This window comes from Tarenaya hassleriana, unplaced genomic scaffold (genome assembly GCF_000463585.1).
Source record: "Tarenaya hassleriana unplaced genomic scaffold, ASM46358v1 Cleome20, whole genome shotgun sequence".
Lineage (NCBI taxonomy): Eukaryota > Viridiplantae > Streptophyta > Magnoliopsida > Brassicales > Cleomaceae > Tarenaya > Tarenaya hassleriana.
The window spans coordinates 564,324-582,879 of NW_010965373.1; the positions used below are offsets into that span (position 1 = coordinate 564,324).

The 18,556-nt window shown below is 39.7% G+C and overlaps 5 protein-coding genes across 5 annotated transcripts in view; 4 read left to right on the forward strand and 1 right to left on the reverse strand.

Moving 5' to 3' along the window:
• The first annotated feature begins 694 nt into the window (after positions 1–694).
• Positions 695–1,838, forward strand: LOC104813529 (pathogenesis-related protein PR-1-like). Its single transcript, XM_010541147.2, has 2 exons — positions 695–985; positions 1,277–1,838. The coding sequence occupies exons 1-2, from the start codon at positions 727–729 to the stop codon at positions 1,639–1,641; spliced, it is 624 nt and encodes a 207-aa protein (XP_010539449.1). The 5' UTR covers positions 695–726; the 3' UTR covers positions 1,642–1,838.
• Positions 1,839–2,831: 993 nt separating this feature from the next.
• LOC104813530 (xylose isomerase) lies at positions 2,832–6,696 on the forward strand. The gene is made up of 20 exons (XM_010541149.2): positions 2,832–2,953; positions 3,039–3,118; positions 3,222–3,326; positions 3,530–3,604; positions 3,683–3,812; positions 3,897–3,988; positions 4,152–4,205; positions 4,359–4,435; positions 4,530–4,584; positions 4,670–4,771; positions 4,860–4,911; positions 4,995–5,096; positions 5,197–5,248; positions 5,355–5,434; positions 5,525–5,595; positions 5,699–5,739; positions 5,845–5,944; positions 6,083–6,154; positions 6,240–6,317; positions 6,405–6,696. The coding sequence occupies exons 2-20, from the start codon at positions 3,059–3,061 to the stop codon at positions 6,438–6,440; spliced, it is 1,434 nt and encodes a 477-aa protein (XP_010539451.1). The 5' UTR covers positions 2,832–2,953; positions 3,039–3,058; the 3' UTR covers positions 6,441–6,696.
• Positions 6,697–9,650: 2,954 nt separating this feature from the next.
• On the forward strand, positions 9,651–11,209 carry LOC104813531 (zinc finger protein CONSTANS-LIKE 5). Its single transcript, XM_010541150.1, has 2 exons — positions 9,651–10,473; positions 10,575–11,209. Exons 1-2 carry the CDS (start codon positions 9,757–9,759, stop codon positions 10,959–10,961), a joined length of 1,104 nt encoding a protein of 367 aa, XP_010539452.1. The 5' UTR covers positions 9,651–9,756; the 3' UTR covers positions 10,962–11,209.
• Positions 11,210–12,958: 1,749 nt separating this feature from the next.
• On the reverse strand, positions 12,959–16,222 carry LOC104813532 (diacylglycerol kinase 4). Its single transcript, XM_010541151.2, has 11 exons — positions 15,558–16,222; positions 15,274–15,396; positions 15,030–15,167; positions 14,836–14,921; positions 14,666–14,753; positions 14,384–14,542; positions 14,212–14,282; positions 14,031–14,108; positions 13,833–13,920; positions 13,601–13,717; positions 12,959–13,480 (listed from the first exon to the last, which is right to left on the reverse strand). The coding sequence occupies exons 1-11, from the start codon at positions 15,918–15,920 to the stop codon at positions 13,322–13,324; spliced, it is 1,470 nt and encodes a 489-aa protein (XP_010539453.1). The 5' UTR covers positions 15,921–16,222; the 3' UTR covers positions 12,959–13,321.
• Positions 16,223–16,649: 427 nt separating this feature from the next.
• LOC104813533 overlaps positions 16,650–18,556 on the forward strand; it is a 3,060-nt gene continuing 1,153 nt past the window's right edge. The window contains exons 1-7 of the mRNA XM_010541152.1: positions 16,650–17,107; positions 17,209–17,316; positions 17,397–17,483; positions 17,600–17,727; positions 17,854–17,950; positions 18,212–18,289; positions 18,364–18,556. Coding sequence (XP_010539454.1) covers positions 17,209–17,316; positions 17,397–17,483; positions 17,600–17,727; positions 17,854–17,950; positions 18,212–18,289; positions 18,364–18,556 — 691 coding nt within the window. The 5' untranslated portion in view covers positions 16,650–17,107. The remainder of the gene's footprint in view (positions 17,108–17,208; positions 17,317–17,396; positions 17,484–17,599; positions 17,728–17,853; positions 17,951–18,211; positions 18,290–18,363) is intronic.

Consider the following 18,556-nt stretch of genomic DNA (forward strand, 5'->3'; position numbering starts at 1 on the left):
TTTGCATCGTCCGATGAAGAATTAAAATATTTTTATAAAAAAAAATATTAAAGTATAAAATATAAAAATATGGTGAATGGATACCAAATTGGGCTTTTAAGCTACGATCCATAAATAAATGAAGCTGTGATAACAATCTTATGAACCAATTTGAGTTTAACCAGAATTAGAAATGCATGAAATAATCTTTTGAACCAATATGGGTTTTTGACGATTGGGTCGAAGGTCCTTCTCCACTGAACGAGATGCTCGATTTAATTAATCCCCACCATTAGTCCATATGAATATATAATCCCATATATATATGTGTGTGTGTATATATATATATATATCAGATAAATTAAAGGGATACTAATATTCGAGGCCGAGTCGGCTGTCGCCTATCACCCGTCACTGTATATTAATATAGACTATTAACCAGGAAAATAAATTAATTAATCAATTAACCAATGGATGATGATACGGTCTCGTTTTTTATATATCAGAATATATATTGAAAACCCTATTGGGTAAATGTTTTATATTTTTTGCCATTTACCAAAGATACACGAATGTGGTAACCATAATCGAACATGGACTCCACATTCTCTTTTGACAATAAACATCATTAAACAAAGCCCTTGATTTATATATTAAAAACGCACTTATATAAGTAATCCCTCATCTAATAATCTTGATCCCCCCCAACCAAAATCATAAGTTATTGTTCTTGGTCGGTCCACAACAATGGCGACCGGTTCATCGACTCAAACCCTGGCGGTCGCCCTTCTCTTGCTCGCCGTTCAGGTGGTCCAGGCGGATTATTACCGGCCACGACCACCGCCGAGCCCTAGCCATAAACGGTACGTCCCGAAGATCCCGCTCCCGAGCCCTAACCCTAACCCCATACCGGTCTATCCGACCCCAACCCCGACCCCTCAGCCTCCTGCTGGCTCGTTGGCTCAGCAGTTCCTTGAGCCTCAAAACGCTGTCCGGGCCCAGCTTGGTACGTTTCGAATTGGTCGTATACTATGTTGACACATTATTTACTTTGTTTGGCTACAACTTCATACATCGTTTTATTATCTTTTGGTGATGACCACGTTAACCATTTTTATTGTTATGTTTTTTTTCTCTAAACAATGACTAACATAACCTAAATTCCAAATTTCATTATTTGGGTCGACCGTATAAAATTTTCAACTTTGGATTAAGTTCTCCGGAATTTGTTGCAATGAGTAATTGATATACCCTTTTATCCTTCAAATTTGTTTTTTATTTTTATAATTTTCAAAAGGGCTGCAGCCGATGGTGTGGGATGGGCAGCTGGAGGGGTACGCGACCTGGTGGGCGAACCAGAGGCGATACGACTGCGCACTCACCCACTCGACAGGGCCGTACGGAGAGAATCTATTCTGGGGAAGTGGGTCGGACTGGACGCCGGCTCAGGCGGTGCAGACGTGGACGGTCGAGGGAAAGTTCTACAACTACTACGACAACTCGTGCGGGGGCGGAGAGATGTGCGGCCACTACACTCAGATCGTGTGGCGGGACACCAAGCGGCTCGGCTGCGCTCGAGTCGTCTGCGACAATGGCCTTGGCGTCTTCATCACCTGCAACTACGACCCTCCTGGCAACTACATCGGCGAGAAACCCTACTGATTAATTAATTATTTAATTTACCTTTTTTTGGTGATTAATTAATTTCTGTTTGATTTTCTTTTTCTTTTCCAAATTCTCGTGAGTTTCGTTTATTTTTCCGTAGAATAATTTTACGGTTTGCATGAATCGTACGTGCTTGTTTGCCTTGATGTTTTGGTGGGTTTAATCGTGTAAATGAGTGGTGAAAAGATGTTTGAACTTTTATATTAATTAATTGGTCGCCGCTTTTGTTGCTAAAATATTATAAAATTAATTGATTTAATAGCAATTGATCATAATCGTAACAGAAGTGTATGAGAGTGATTAAAAATAATATTTCCAATTTAAAATTATATATTTTAAGGAGTTTATTAAAAATAAATTGAATTGATGAAAAGTGTATTTTGAAAACTTTGTATTTAATTGTTTTATAAACTTAGTAAATGGTTTTTATGAAATAGTAGTAATAACAACTAAAAATATTTTAAAAAATGTTATTATACAACCAATCACGATCGCAATCCTTATAAAAATTGTCAACTAATTAACGTCGCCCATAATCACCCACAATTACTACTACCCTCGAACCCCCTTAGTTCTAACTTTAAACATTATCTCATTTTTATTAAATTGAATGGAATAACTATAAACTAATCAAACGTTATTCTATAATATTAGATGGATGATAAATATAAAAAACTAGTCGGGAGTGTTTTGGTATTCGGTTCGGGTTTGGATTCAGAATAATTCGATTTGATTTTTTTGGTTTTCTAAAAATAAATACCAATCGGTTATTATATTATATTCGATTCGGTTACATTTTTTATTAAAAAATTGAATATTTTTAAAAAATAGATTTTTTGATTATTTTTTTTTAATTTTATTTGATTCGTTATTTTTTAAAATTAATACGGTTTAAAAATTGTTCGAATGAAAAAAATACCTTGCTGGATCGAAACGTCCACCTCTATGAAAAAACTAAGTAAATGCTGAGTCAAACCAACGTCATTTAGTTCCATTTAAAACGTCCGATCAATAAAAGTGGCGTCATCATTCATCTCTCACCGTTGATTTAGTCTCTCTCACTTAAAAAAAGAAAAAGAACCTATTTCGAGAAACCTACACGTGGACTAGATGACAATCTTTGTAATTATCTCTTGACCGATTTGTTATAATAATCTGGAATGAATCCAAATTTATCTAATTCCCCGAGATATCGCTTTTTGATATTATCCAAACAGCTCTCTCTCCCTCTTATATACAACTGAGCTTTCCTCGATCTTCACGATTCGGCTTTTCATTTGTCCTTTTGCATTTCGGAGTCTTCTTCTGGGTGAGTTTCTTCGTTCATCTTCTTGTGATTTCGAGCTTCATGATCGGAGATTATGATTGTGTATTCTCTTCTTCCCGACCTGCAGGTGGATTTTTGGGCGACCTAATGAAGAAAGTAGGGCTTTTACTGATCCTCTTGGGGCTAAGCGCGGCCTCGTTTCTAGTGGTAATTGAAAAAATAAAATCTTTTTTTTTTCTCCCGTCACTGAAAATATTTGAGGGGAAAAAGATAGTTCTTTCCATTTTATTGATTATGATGTTGTGCGAAGTTTGCGGAGGCACCAACATGTCCTGCTGATTTGGGTGGGAAGTGCGACGATTCTGATGATTGGAAGGGGGAATTCTTCGCTGGAATCCCAAAAATTAAGTACGAGGTAATACCGAAACTGGTTATGTTAGGGCACATGTGATTCATTTCTGCTGTTTCTGATCGGAATATGGGTGTCGTTTTTTAAATTTATTTGAAAGTATCATCAGTAAATGGGAAATCAAAGAAATGCTTGTTGTAACGCTGTTGTTAATGATGAATTCAGTTGGCAGATTTGGGGAACAAATGGTAATTTTTCTTGGGTTGCAGGGACCTTCCAGCAAGAACCCACTTGCATTCAAGTGGTATAATGCAGAAGAGGAGATCCTTGGGAAGAAAATGAAGGTATCTTTGAATTTATTTTTTTTTGGTTTAAAGGGTTTAGGAGGGTTTTTTATGGTATTCTGCTCAATGTTATAACAGGACTGGTTTAGATTCAGTGTTGCGTTTTGGCACACGTTCCGTGGGACTGGAGGCGACCCTTTCGGCGCCCCTACAAAGTTTTGGCCATGGGAAGATGGCACAAACTCTCTGGCTATGGCTAAGAGAAGAAGTAAGCTTGCTTTATGGTGATGATTTGGTCATTTTCTATGAAGTTTGGATATATTGCTTACTGTTGTTTGATGCAAATCTGTAGTGAGAGCCAACTTTGAGTTCTTGAAGAAGCTCGGAGTTGAGTGGTGGTGTTTCCATGACAGAGACATTGCCCCTGATGGTCAAACACTTGAGGTAAGCTTAGCTTTTTTATGTTCACTCTGCAATGTGTCGTTTTTATTACATACTTGTTTCTGAGTATCTTCTGTTTTGTGACACAGTTTTGTTGTTTCATTTGTTCCTTGTCGAGAAAGAACCTTTAATCCCGTTCTACACTCATTGCTTTTATTATTTGCAGGAAGCCAACAAAAACTTAGATGAAGTTGTGGAACTTGCCGAAGAACTTCAGAAGGTAGTTCACTTTATCGGTTTTCTCATTTTTGCAGTTGGCGTTAGATAGCTGGCTTTTGAAGCTGAGTTTGCTGTTATATAATCGATTCTTGCACAAACACATCCATGCATTTTGATGTGCTTGTTATAACAAAGCTTTTTTTTTCTGATGCAGGAAAGCAAGATCCGACCACTCTGGGGTACAGCTCAGCTATTTTTGCATCCTCGTTACATGCACGGTGCTGCAACCAGGTTTTTATGCTTTCCATTACCCTTTCTCCCCTTTGAATTGAATACACATCTGAATAAACATTTAAATACTAATGGAATAAGTGTTCTTACATAGCTCTGAGGTTGGAGTATATGCTTATGCTGCTGCCCAGGTGAAGAAAGCAATTGAGGTGAGTTGCTTGATGGATTGCTTCATTCAGCGGAAATACTAAAGGATTTTTGAGTTTGTGCTTAACTGATATGCACATTCATCAGGTGACTCATTACTTGGGTGGAGAAAACTATGTCTTCTGGGGCGGTCGTGAGGGTTACCAGTCACTCTTGAACACTGATATGGGGAGAGAGCTTGACCACTTGGTATGTTTGATGTGAATAATATAATAATATCACCATCTTGCTGTCTGAAAGTATGCTTTCACGAAGCTTCTTCTCGTTATTCACGCAGGCAAGATTCTTCGAAGCAGCTGTTGCCTACAAGAAGAAGATTGGATTCAACGGTATGTCCCTCTGTATACCTTTCTCTGTGGTATGCCATGGTTTGCATGTGAATATGGTGAGAACCCTTTTTTTCTGCTCTCAGGGACATTTTTAATCGAGCCCAAGCCTCAAGAACCCACCAAGCACCAGTATGACTGGGATGCCGCTACGTCAGCCAATTTCTTGAGGAAATACGGACTTATCGGTGAGACATTGCAATTCACTTGGTTAATTTGTCATGGCAACGTCTAATTCAAGATACGACCGAAAATCTCTTAATTGGTATTTGTTCGCTTATGCTGCAGGAGAATTCAAATTGAACATTGAGTGCAACCACGCAACTCTTTCTGGTCACACGTATGATGCATATACCTTATGTCTATCATATCTTTTCTCATTTATTTTTTCGGGATTGATATGATGAGAATGTTTAGTAACGTGTATTGGAATATCATATATGCAGCTGTCACCATGAGCTGGAAACTGCGAGACTTAATGGTTTGCTAGGGAACATCGATGCAAACAGTGGAGATGCTCAGACTGGTATTCTACGTCAGAATTAATTTCTTTTCTTGCCAGTTTTTGATTGGTTGTGTTGGAAATTGAAGCCTTTTTTTCCACGACTCCGCACAGGTTGGGACACCGATCAGTTTCTGACAGATGTTGCTGAGGCAACCATGATTATGTTCAGTGTCATCAAGAACGTATGTAAAACCCACTCTTACCTGCAAATTTCAACAAGAATCTTGCCTTTAATCTCATCTTTTGACTCTTTATCTTTGATTTTTACATCGATTTGTGAAACAGGGTGGACTGGCTCCAGGAGGGTTCAACTTTGATGCCAAACTGTAAGAACACATTTTGATCGCCAGCAGTTGCATATTTGTTTCTAGCCATCCAGACCAAATGCGTTATATCCGCTATGAATCATCTAAGAGCAAACTCCTTTACAGGCGGAGAGAGAGTACAGATGTGGAGGACTTGTTCATTGCTCATATTAGTGGGATGGACACGATGGCTCGTGGACTACGCAATGCTGCCAAACTCATCGAGGTTTGATAACCGTGATTAAACCCAGTTTGGTGATTCACGTGTGTTGGATTGGATTCGCCATATAATTCTTGTTTATGTTTCCCATGCACGTACAAATTATTGGCTCATTTTACTAAAAGCTTGCATGTGTGTGTGAAGGAGGGAACACTGGGTGAGGTGGTGAGCAAGAGATACTCCAGCTGGGATTCGGAGTTGGGGAAGCAAATAGAGGTAAAGAGACACATGATATTATGTTCTAAGGGTGATATGGTTATGGAAAAACATAGAATATTGTACTGAATGATGATGAACACAGGAGGGGAAGGCTGATTTTGAGTATCTGGAGAAGAAAGCCAAAGAGTGGGGAGAAATGAAGGTTGCATCAGCCAAGCAGGTAATGATACGGCTTTTGAATATTTGTTTTTTGTGTAATAATAAGAATATAAATTTAAAATTAAGTTTGGGTCGTAATTGGATGCAGGAGCTGGCCGAGATGATATTCCAATCTGCTCTGTAGAATCGCCATCATCGTCGTCAGAAGAAGAAGAGGTTGCTGTAACGTTTTCATGGGGAAAAGCAAAAGCTTGAGATGAAATATAAGGGTGGGGGTGTAGGTTTAGAAACCACGCTACTCTTTTTCACTCTCCAAAAAAAAATTGGTTTTTTCTTCATAAATAATGGTTTTATGTATCTATTTGTTGGGTCATTTTCTATCTTCTTCTTTTACAATTTGCACGGAGGATTATATAATCACATACAAATGCTTCCAACTATCTCAAAATGGTTGCAGCTTAAATGTCTATTACTTGGATATTTTGGAAATCCTGTCGGTCCAATTCACATTTCACATTTTTGGGAAATCTTGTCGGCCCAATTTAAATGTCAATGAGGGGATCCGAAGAGAGAGGGGCAGTTGTGTTATGCAATAATTGAATTTGGAACCCAACGAATCTAAAAGTGCGTCATCCCAACCGGGCAATGCTCCGTCAACGTCGTACGATTAGATAATATTGCCCTTTTGCTTGATTATATTTAATATTATCCGAATTATATTTTAGGATTTATTTGATTTCCTTTCCTTCTCGGGTATTGCCGTGTTGCAATGGTTGCCTCTTTTGTCTTTTTTTTTTTTCCTTTGGTTATATTTGGTTCTCAACCATATGAGTTAGGGGTGGGACCTGTGGATTTCCGGATATTCTATTTCACGGATATCCGAGACTCATTATCCGTGAGTCAATGAGATAGAGATCGGGTATTGTGAGACAGAAAACCCGAGTTTCGGGTTCGAGTTTGTGTTTGAAAATTTCGTCACGGATTATCTCGCGGATACTGTGCATTAAAAAATTACAAAAATACCCTTAATATTTAATAAATTTACAACAATAACCTTAACAATTGGACCATGGACCTCGGTCCATTTAGATATGATCCATATTACAATTGAGTTTTGTTCCTTTTTGTCTCACATCGGAAGATGGAACTGAGGGTAACATGTGATGTAGGAATAAAAGGCGCTGACCAATATTTCGAACAACAAAATAAATTGGGTTACACGGATTCGGGTTTCACGGCTATCCGGTCTCGTGTCATATGTATCCAAAATTTTGGATATCCGGGTTTCGTGAGATAGAGACCGAGACATTGCAATCGAAAATCTGACGACACCAAAACTGAGATAAGGGTACCCTAGAATATACGGGTACGATGAGCCCTCTCTTTTAATTAAAAAATATTTTTTTAAATTTGATTTTATCCATCATCAGTTGCAGCGATTTTCCCTTTTGTAAAAAAAATTATTGGAAGAAGTCGGCAAAAGCAAGTCTACCTTTGTCAAAGCCGCGGCCGAAAGTGGAGAAGCTTCCTGAAAGATCTCAATCATTGTTTGTGATATTGTTATCACTTACAAATATAGAATATATCATTATGCAATGCTCATATATATATGTGTATATAGCTTTGACCATCGACTTTTTTTTTTCAAAAAAAAAAGAAAAAAAAAAAGATTCCCTCAACCGGAAGTAAGTGTCTTTGAAGGGAGACGACGACATTTGATTTACCCCATCCCTCAAAGCTGCTTTTTTTTCTTCTTCTTTTTCTTTCATTTGTATCATGTGACCTACTACTCCTTTTCTCATCCTCCCAAATCTAAATGTGTCATCGTTATAACACACATAAATTAATCCAACAAGTATTATATCGTGTTTTGTTTATTCAATATTCGATCCAACTAAATCTCTAACGATACGAAAACAATATATATATCGCAATTAAATTGTACGATCCCTCTCGATATGTGAAATCGAATTTGGGATCTTGGGAACAAGTGATCACACCATTCCTTACACACTTGTCACACGCAAAGTTGATCACTAGACCGCCATAAAATGGGTATTTTGTGTAATGAATTTCCATGGTTGTGAAATGATCTGGTCAGTTTTGATATACGAATTTAAAGGTTATAAAATTGGATGAATGAACGAGGCAGGCACTTAGCAAAATCGAATGCCAGAAAAGACGGCCACTTTCCCGGGAACGGATAGCCGTTTTCTTGAGGTTTCATTTCTTTTGTTTATTCCACCGAATCCATTCGCCAAATTTTTAATTTAACAATTCCATGTAATAATAGTGAACCCTTTTCATAAATAAAAGTGTTATCATTTAACTTAAATCTTTTTTAATAAACAAAAGTAAAATCAAGCATTTAGTCCAAATGAACGGTGAATAAAACAAATAAAAAAAAGGTGTCGACATTTATTTTGTCCGTCCGTGCATGTAATATGCAATATTTCATCTAATTAATATATAAATATAAATTGAAAGGCAAGCCGGTGAAGTTCACCGGCCAGATGGGAGATCACGACAAGGAAGGATTGGACCGGGTCTTCATAATGAATCATGATAGAATTACCAAAGTACCCTTTTCAGAGAACGAGCGTATCAATAAACGCAACGCCATTGGTTAGAGGGCGGATCTAATAATATTAGAAAATTGGCCACGTAGGGAGTGACGCTATTCGTAATGGACTGACGCATTATCTGACGCAATATATTTTTGATTTTATAACTTCTGATAAACCCCCTCTTGGCCTCTTCCATCTTATTACGGTGACTTCACCAATATAACGATCAAAACGTATAAATAATTAAACTCCACAAGATATGATTATATGCCACTCTATATGTCGTATATATGATTTGCAATCGTCTATATGTACACGTGTGATCATCTTTTTATTTCACGATAAATTGAATCGGCTCGACACTATAAACTTAATTAGATAGAATTTCTGAAAATTAAAACAATTATTTTTCCCAGATTCGAGTATGGTAAGTGTATAATGTTATTGTTGTATTAGTATGGTAAGTGAATGAACAAGGCAGATAATGTTTCATTTGATTTAAATTCTCCTATTTTCTTTGATATTAATAGTAACACTGTCAAGAATGAGAGGTGTAAATTTTTTAAATGGTTTTCAGTGTTATCCATTTTATAAATCTATCTCTCAAATTATTGTAACATTTATATTTTTTTTTATTAAATCAACGTAGAATCGAAACTAAAGATTTTCAATTCCAAGCAAAACCCAATGTCATCGGAAAATGTTGGCAAGTCAATTTTTAGACGGATTGATACAAACAATTATTTGCCTGGCTGAGGTTGCACCACGTGTCGGCAAATGATTCGTTGCTGGACCTCGTCCCTCTGTTTTATGACTGGACTCGGACAGATCCCCTCAGCAAATCAAATACCGGACTCTCACACGAGTTGAATTTTTAGCTCCGAAAACTACAACCTTCAAACCTCGGAAATTGTCGAGAGAGAGATAGAGAAGATGGGAATCGGGTTTGGGGACGTGAAGGGACTTTCCGTCGGGTGGGGCGCGGCGGCGCGTTCATGCGACGGTTGCAAATCCGTTGCAGCCGCCGTGTTCTGCCGAGTCGATGCGGCGTTCCTGTGCGTAACGTGCGACACGAGGATACACACGTCCACGCGCCACGAGCGCGTCTGGGTGTGCGAGGTGTGCGAGCAGGCTCCCGCCGCCGTCACCTGTAAAGCCGACGCCGCCGCTCTCTGCGTGGCCTGCGACTCCGACATCCACTCCGCCAACCCTCTCGCCAGCCGCCACGACCGCGTCCCGGTCGAGCCCTTCTTCGACTCCGCCGTCGCCAAGTTCTCTTCTTCCTCCTTCGGCTTACTCGGTAACTTCACCTCCCCCTCCGTTGATTTCTGCGCCGCCGCGGACGATCTGGGCGCCTCCCCCTGGCTGATCCCCGGCGATTTCAACGAGAATATCAAAACTAACATCGGATCCACTGCTGAAATGAAATCTTCTGATTTTGTTTTATCCGATTTCGAGCGATTGATGGAATTCGAGAACTCAAACTCGTTCCAGCCGCCGCATAACAGCGCCGGAGCGGACAGCGTTGTCCCGGTTCAGACAAAACCCAACCCTGTCACAGCAGCTAACAACGAACACTGCTTTGACATAGACTTCTGCAGATCAAAGCTCTCCACTTTCTGCTACCCATCTCAATCCATCAGCCACAGTGTAATTTACCGCCAAATTCCATTAATTCTAGCTTCTATATTGCCCTTTTAAAAAAAAACAGCTGGCTTCAGAGAAATTGACGCGGATTGAACTCATTTCAGGTTTCGACTTCGTCCATCGATTTCGGCGTCGTTCCGGACGGAGGCACCTCCCTGTCGGAAATCTCAATACCCTATGGCCGGAACATGAACGCCGGCTCGACAGGGACTGTCGGCGATCCCAGCTCCTCAGTGTCGGGAGGAGTCACGAATCAGCAGACCTGCGGATCGGACAGGGAAGCTAGGGTTTCGAGGTACAGGGAGAAGCGGAAGAACCGGAAATTCGAGAAGACGATCCGTTACGCGTCCAGGAAAGCCTACGCCGAATCGCGGCCAAGGATCAAAGGCCGCTTCGCCAAACGCACTGACGGCGACAACGACAACGACGTCCTTCTCGTCGGCCATGTCTACGCTTCCGCTTCCCAGTACGGCGTCGTACCCTCTTTCTGATTCGGCGGGTCGTATTTTAAGGCAGTGCCGTCGATGTCTTGGGAGCATAGTAACTATTATGAGCTTTACCGTAGAGGAACGTCTCCAGCTCCCAGCGGTAAAAAAGGAAGCCCTTTACTCACTTCCTTTTTTTTCCCTAAGTTAGCAAAAAAGTTGTAATTTGTAATTCGGTAAAATCTATTTCTCCGCTTCTATTGGCTGATGTGACGTTATATGATTTTCTTTGTGAGCGGTCGGTTTATCGTTTAGTTGATTAATTAAGTTACGTAGAGGTTAGGTTGCTATTTAGCTTAGAGACAAATTTCACAAATAAAAAACAAAATAAAAATTGTCGTACGAAATCTTGTGAACTCAAGAACTGATTACGTTTAGAAACGAACATGTCATATAAAGTTAAATTAATCGTACCAAAAAACCGTTTCCATTAGGATCCAAATTTTGATGTGTCTAGAAGATTCTCGGGGATCCAATGCCTATATTATAATAATACTCGCCCGTTTTGAAATAATATTTTTGTTTTAAAATAAATGACATTTTGATATTTTCTATGTTATTTTTTATACTTTTTTTCAAAATTATCCTTTCTTAATAATAGATAATTATAATATTGTATTAGAGAAAAAAATTGACAAGTGATAATTAAAAAAATATATTTTAGATAAAATATTTTTTTTCTTAATACATATGTTTAAAAAGTTAAAATGTTAAATAAAAATAAATAAATAAATCGATTCCGATATTTCTGGAACTTTTGGAGAGTAGCAGGAGACACCTCAGCTTTTCGTTTTTTGTTCCGTCTCTAGACTTCTGTCTCTTGCCTTTTCAGTTCCTGTAGAGCCAATCTCTCTCTCTCTCTCTCTCTCTCTCTCTCTCTCTCTCTCTCTCCTCGTAAAGTCTTTTCCTTTGCAAACAATAAAATGGGAGCACTAGTTATAAAAAAAAAATTGAAACTAATATGGTTTGTAGACTAGGAAATACATAAATAAATCACATGTGAATCTGTTCAAAGCTACAACAAAACAATCCAAGCAGTTTTATTTTTTTTTTATACACAACATTTGGTAACAGATAATCAACTGAATCGAATAAATGTTTTGTCAAAATCATTATATATATATATATATATGTAAATACCAGTATTTCGATTTTTGATTAATAAATGGATAAAGGGTTGAGGGAGACGTGTGTCGGGCGCCAGTGGGTTATATCACTATTAGCCTCGCTGTAAGGGCATGCATTTTATAGACATGATATTTTTTGGACCTTTCTCTAAGATCTTCAAATAGTGGTTATTAGGACCTTGGGGCCCACAGCACTGTTACAAAAAGATAATAATGATATCAATATAAAGCATTCCAAAAATTGACAGTACCTGGAATTAAATTTAAAGGTTTTACAAAGAAAAATTTGATGTGGAGTGTCACCACCACTCACATAATTAACAACCTAGCCCCCTTTTGGAAATTAAGTTCCGTTTAGATGTATGTGACGAACAAAATGTTTTTTTTTTCTTTGTGAAAGATGAACAAAATGTTTGGTAACGTACAATGATGGATATATTTTTTAACAAGGAAATTCAAGAAATCGACTGCCCATGTAAAAGTTCCGTGGTATTTATGATAATTTAATATATTCTTCAAAAAAACTTTGTATGATGTGGATTTTGAGTTTGCATATACAAATTGCAGAAAAGGTTGTCCAACCAACCAGACCCGAGATTTAAATGGCATGTGACACTAATAATCAATGTCGCATTTACGCATTAAATATTGTCCGGAAGCCGGTTAAACGAGGAAAAAAAAGAAGCAAAAATAAAAGATTTTTGGGACCCACGTGGTCCTACATGGGCTCGGTGGAGACGGACAAGTGGAGGGCCCGACCACACCCTTATCACGTGCGCCACCAGCCCACGGAGCTTTCCAAGTGGTCCACAGTCCAATCTCAGTTCAACCCTATCCTCCTCCCTTGCACTTGCAGTGGTCTAACATTTTAAAACAAAAATGAACTCACAAACTTCGATATATATATATATATATATATATATGATATCGCTGCTTTGTTACATGATTTGTTTCAATATAAACGATAGAGGCCGGTGTATGCTCCTAATGCTAAATCCTCACAACTTCCAAACACAACATAGATCATGTGCGTGAAACATGGTTTACACCCCAAAAAAAAAATGAAAAAGACAAAAAAATTTTTTTTTTTTTTATGATGATGAAGAGGACGACGAACTAATTAACTAAGGGCTAACCAAGCATGTTTAGTGGGGTTTTTGAACATGAAAACACGTTTTTTTTAATGGCAGGAGAAATAGAAAGTATGGATGGATGGATGGATGATGATCATCATCATGGTCAATCTCCTTTGACCATGAAAGAGTGGAAAGGGACTCTGTGGATATGAACGAAGGTGGAAAAGTCAGAGAGCATGGGAAGTTTCCATGGCTCCCCATCCATCTGCATGTATGCATCCTTCCATGCCCCTCCCCTTATCTCCAATCTTATCGCTGCTGCCTGTTTTTTTACCCATTTTTTACACCAAAAAAAAGAGTTTTTTTTTTTAAAACTCCTGCTCACATTTCAATTTATACAAATGTTATTTAAATTATAAAATTAAAAGATGACTGGGAGTACCTGAGCGATGTGCTTAGCAGAGATGAGTTCGACCATGACGAAAGAAGCATGCCATCCTTGCTTTAGTCCGAATATCTCGACCAGCCCATCATCCGCTTGCGCCTCCACAAATCCTCTCTGCAACATTTGTGTGTGTGTATATATATATATATATATCCTCCCTTTTAAATTTATGAATCCTAGTATTTATTTTTATTATCTATATATGTTTCAGAATGATATATGATTTGACCTTTTCTAGATACTCTTGCTTCAGATTCCCCCATGGGTTTCTTCCACTCCCGTAGCTGTGGAGATTCAGTGCCACCACTGCCCTTACGCTGCCACCACCGTTTGCATTTCCCAAAAATAAAATTAAAAAAAAAACAAATACATAGGGTTTGTTCTTCTGAAAATGAGATATATCATCTTACTTGTGACCCAAGTTTACCTTTTGGGGACCGGTATTTTCTCCCATTCGGACGAATCATTCCTTTTTATGTGAATTCTCAGGATGTTCTTCAGCCCCCTGAAAGTGAAACCCAAAAAACATATAAAAACATCGAATCTCGTTACATAGTTCTTTCATTTTATAACATTTCATCAAACTTAATTTGCATTAGTAAAAAAACCTTAAACTCGGGTCGTTCCTGCAGTGCGTGAGGAACCACCCCTGCGAGCAGCTGTAACTGGAATATATGATCTGCCACATTTCCGAAACGGACCAAACTTAGCGTTTCTCGATTCAGTGTCGGGACACGATGATGAATTATACGGAAACGCTATCCGAGAGGGCAAGGAAACCTTGTTGGCGATAGGGCCGTTGGCAAGGTAGGGCTTCTCGTTGCGCAAATTGTGGAAGCTGTACGCAACTTGAGCGTCCATCCCTATGCTGAAGTAATTGTAAAACACTCCTTCGTAACTCTTTCCTACCAGTGGCTGCTCTCCCTCTATCTCCAAACCCTTCAACAAAAAAAAGTTTTTTTGTTAAAGTTTAAGGGACAAGAGATTTGTTCATAACCATACGGCTGCCATGAAAACGTGTAAAGGGTGCGAGAGATCAATGGCGATTCTCAGAAGGCAGACCTGGTCAAGGTGACATTCTTGCGAAGACTTGAGCGAATACGGGGGATCCACGATCTCACCAGATGGCATCGAAATCAGAATCTTCCAGCTGTGTCAGTTCGTTAAAACGGTCGGACGATTGAATGAATTTAAGAATGCCGGGAAAAAATGTATGTCGGTCGGTGATTTACCTATCTAGACGGCTAACCGGAGAAATACTTGCGCGGTGGAGAGTTCGTTTTATGGCGGATTTCCATGCAAAGGGGAATGATCCTCCCTGACCACATGAAAGCGTATATCATTTTTTTTTTCACAGCACCCATCAGAGATTTCTTTCTTTGCTAATAGGATGTGAGATTACAAAAAAAAAAAAAAAAAATCTAACCCATCCGAAGCTTCTGGAAAGATCGTTCCCAGTTCCGAGGGGAATGATAGCGACAGGAGGAACAGGTTGTCGGTTCTGTACGTTTAGTTCGCCGAGACATCCGAGAATCCAACCCACCGTACCATCCCCACCCGCAACCTGCAAACCCTTATACGATCAAAACAATGCACATTCCCCTATAACAAATCCCAAAAACAATCAAAAATTTTTAATGTTGAACGTATGAAAAATTCATATTTCATACCACAATTCTCAACCTTTCACGAATTTCTTGAGCGCAGTGATCACCTTGCGCCGCCAATGTCTCCAAGCAGCCCAATCCATATCTCACGAATTCTTGAGGCTTCACTTCCATTATGTCAAAGACCTACATCTCCATATTACCCCTCAATCATTCACATTTAAACACACTAATCTTTCACAAACGAAAACCCGTTTTCTTTTTTAACCCAACAATTGATCAGAGATGCACATACAGCACAAAAGATTGGATCGCGTGTATATATGTATATATATGAAAGGAATTACCAGGTCGCTGGTTATCAAATGCTGGAGGCGGTCCTTGAGGAGGGGACCTTGTCGACCACCGCTTCTGGGGTTAACGAACACGATCACAGGCGCCTCTGGCGCCGAGTCGTCGGCTCCGACGACATCCGCGTCTGCGCTGGCGCCGGTCCCGGCGGAGGCGTCCTTCAAATTAATGCAGCGGCGGAGGGCGAGGCGGAGGTACTTTGGGATCACGACCCTTCGGCAAAGCTCCCGCTTCGAGATCCTGACGCCGGCGAGATTCACCAGACCGCACACGTTGATCGGAACGAACGAATCCAGCGACGGCGGTCTCGGTATCATCCTCGCCGTCAGCGAGTCTCCCATTGAAGACGCTGAGTCCATTTCTCTCCCTGTCTCTCCCTATATATCTGTATGTGTGTGTGTATACACGCAAAAAGTGAAGGAAAAACTCAGAAAGATGGATCCTTTCTGTTCCCGACGGATCAAAGAACAATGGTTTTGTTTTCCTCGTGGGAATGGTGAGATCGATCAGACAATCAAATCTCGGGCAATGGAGAAGATGGATGACAGATGGGGTATTTTTGGGTTTGTATACACGTATCTGTATGGGTACACACGTACGTACATGTATAAATATGATATCTTCGGGGAAGATCAAATGTCGGGGGGAGATGCAAAAGGTTGGGAACTGAAAGAGGGAAATGTTCTGTTTCTTCGGATTAAATGACCTTTTGGTTGCAATGTAATTACGGAAGAGCCATCACGGTGTAGCGGGCTTATTTTTTGAAACATATAAAAAATTGAAAGGTCTAAAGAATTCCATTATCGTAATATTTTCCAAAGGGAAGGGTTTTGTCATTACCCACATTGATTAGGAAACTTTATGCAGATGACCGTTATTACCGTTAAACCAGCATTGCCACGTCAGATTTGAGCAGGGCCCAGATCGAAAGAGCTCGAGTCTAATAGCCCATTAAAAGAAAGCCCATTAAAGCCCATATGTAAAGCCCACTGATTTCACCCGTCAGAGTCGGAAAGGTGCAAGTGATGTAAAAAGGTCAACCCCAAATCTGACGGGAGGGTGACTGAACAGAACTAATCAGGTAAGCAATCTCCTTGTCTCTCTCGAAGTTGTGTTTTTCTTTTGTGGGTGGGATTTAGACTGACAGGTTCATACAATCAAAGATGGATCTGGCGGAAGTCGTTTCTAATTTGAAAAATTCCGGCGTGAATCCGATCTGGGTCGTCAAAATTTCCTTCCAAATGTCGTCGCCCTTTACTGAAATGCTCCTATCCTGTTGCTGAGCGGACCAAACTATACTTGAGCAAAACTGAGAAACATTGCTATGTTTAGCCCTTTTTGCTTGAATGTAGCATATATTACTGTATTGTCCAATGAATTGGCTTGTTTGTGAATCATTTTGATGTAGTTTCTTCCCTAGACTTGTGTACAACTCTACTGATTATATGATTTCTACATGGTCTCTATGTGAAGAGGTGTTTCACTTGGAAAATTCTCAACCATTGTTGTCTTTGTCCAGTTTGTGCTCTCAGGAGGAACATACAAGGTGTCAACGTTAAAATTTGTCGGGTTTCTACAAGTCTTTGTCGCTTTTCTTTCTACATATTGATATCGAGAAATGGTTGATTTGCTCTGTGGTAAATTCAGATGACAGGAAATGGTGATTCTCAGGTTCTCAGGCCACTGCTGGAGACCTTCACTTACCCCGCCAATTCGGCCCCCTTCAAGAGCTGCCATGCCTCTACCATCGTCGAGGTTTAATACCGTAATTATGTCTCGTTAACGATGGGGATTGGCCAAACTCTTTTTTTACCGGTTTTCCGTTTGATGACAAGGTTGGCGAAGGTCACTTTTTGGCTGCGTATTTCGGGGGTAGCTTCGAAGGAGCACCTGATGTCAAGATCTGGTTGCAATGTTTCGAGGTTGATGATATACATTTTCTTTTGGAAGTTTTTATTCATGTACATGATTAGAGTAGAGTCCAATATCATCATGGTCTGATCAAGGTTGCAAGAAAATGTAACGATTTATCGGTCAGGATGGTAGCTGGCACTCACCGATTATGGTTGACGAGGAGCCAGGAGTTCCAATGTGGAACCCTGTACTGTTCAAGCTTCCCTCCGACGAGTTGCTGTTGTTCTACAAAATCGGCCAGGAGGTTCAAAAGTAATATATATATATATATATATATATATATCCGGCCCTCGTTTTATTTTGAGCCCCTTTTTCTCCCATTCTCAATTGCAAATTGTATTTTTCATTTCTTTCTCTGCATTGCTTCATGAAGCTCAGATGGAGCGGTTGCATGAAACGATCGTATGATAAAGGCAAGACCTGGACCGAAAGGGAGCAGCTTCCTCCTGGAATCCTAGGACCAATCAAGAACAAGGTAAAAATATCACATGGACTATGTATTGTCTATTGTATCGACATCGAACGTGTAAAAAAGGTTGCTCTCATTAGGACCGAAAGTACATAAACGACACATTGGATTCCTTCACATGGTTGTAAACTAAATAGATGACAGATCAAAATGCGGTTACTTGTTCGAATTCAACAGAACTAAACCTTCCGTCTTGAATAACGAAAGAGCTTGTCCCGGTCATATTGTTTGTTCGTAACTTATGTATTCAAATTATACTTTTTGCAGCCCATCTTGTTGGAAAACGGGAACCTTCTTTGCGGATCGTCGGTGGAAAGCTGGAATTCTTGGGGGGCATGGATGGAGGTTTGCAATAATATCTGGCCAAATCCAGAGCATGAGAATTACTCTTCAAAAATCCTCACAACCCGTGTGAACAGGTGACATTGGACGCGGGCAGGTCGTGGAAAAAGCACGGTCCCGTATACATCAAAGGCACAAGTCTAAGCGTGATCCAACCAGTGCCATACCGTACCACAAACGGGAAGCTACGTGTTCTGCTTCGATCCTTCACCGGCATTGACAGGATCTGTATGTCTGAATCGTCCGATGGAGGTGAAACCTGGAGTTTTG

Bases quoted from the DNA above. Each gene is read 5' to 3' on its own strand.
- LOC104813529 (XM_010541147.2), top strand. From the start codon at position 727: ATGGCGACCGGTTCATCGACTCAAACCCTGGCGGTCGCCCTTCTCTTG. The intron at 986-1,276 runs GTACGTTTCGAA...AATTTTCAAAAG, and splicing joins CGCTGTCCGGGCCCAGCTTG to GGCTGCAGCCGATGGTGTGG.
- LOC104813531 (XM_010541150.1), top strand. From the start codon at position 9,757: ATGGGAATCGGGTTTGGGGACGTGAAGGGACTTTCCGTCGGGTGGGGC. The intron at 10,474-10,574 runs GTAATTTACCGC...AACTCATTTCAG, and splicing joins CTCAATCCATCAGCCACAGT to GTTTCGACTTCGTCCATCGA.
- LOC104813530 (XM_010541149.2), top strand. From the start codon at position 3,059: ATGAAGAAAGTAGGGCTTTTACTGATCCTCTTGGGGCTAAGCGCGGCC. The intron at 5,097-5,196 runs GTGAGACATTGC...CTTATGCTGCAG, and splicing joins GAGGAAATACGGACTTATCG to GAGAATTCAAATTGAACATT. The intron at 5,945-6,082 runs GTTTGATAACCG...GTGTGTGTGAAG, and splicing joins ATGCTGCCAAACTCATCGAG to GAGGGAACACTGGGTGAGGT.
- LOC104813532 (XM_010541151.2), bottom strand. From the start codon at position 15,920: ATGGACTCAGCGTCTTCAATGGGAGACTCGCTGACGGCGAGGATGATA. The intron at 14,283-14,383 runs GTTTCCTTGCCC...GAAATGTGGCAG, and splicing joins ACGGCCCTATCGCCAACAAG to ATCATATATTCCAGTTACAG. The intron at 14,109-14,211 runs GTTTTTTTACTA...TTTCACTTTCAG, and splicing joins AGGAACGACCCGAGTTTAAG to GGGGCTGAAGAACATCCTGA.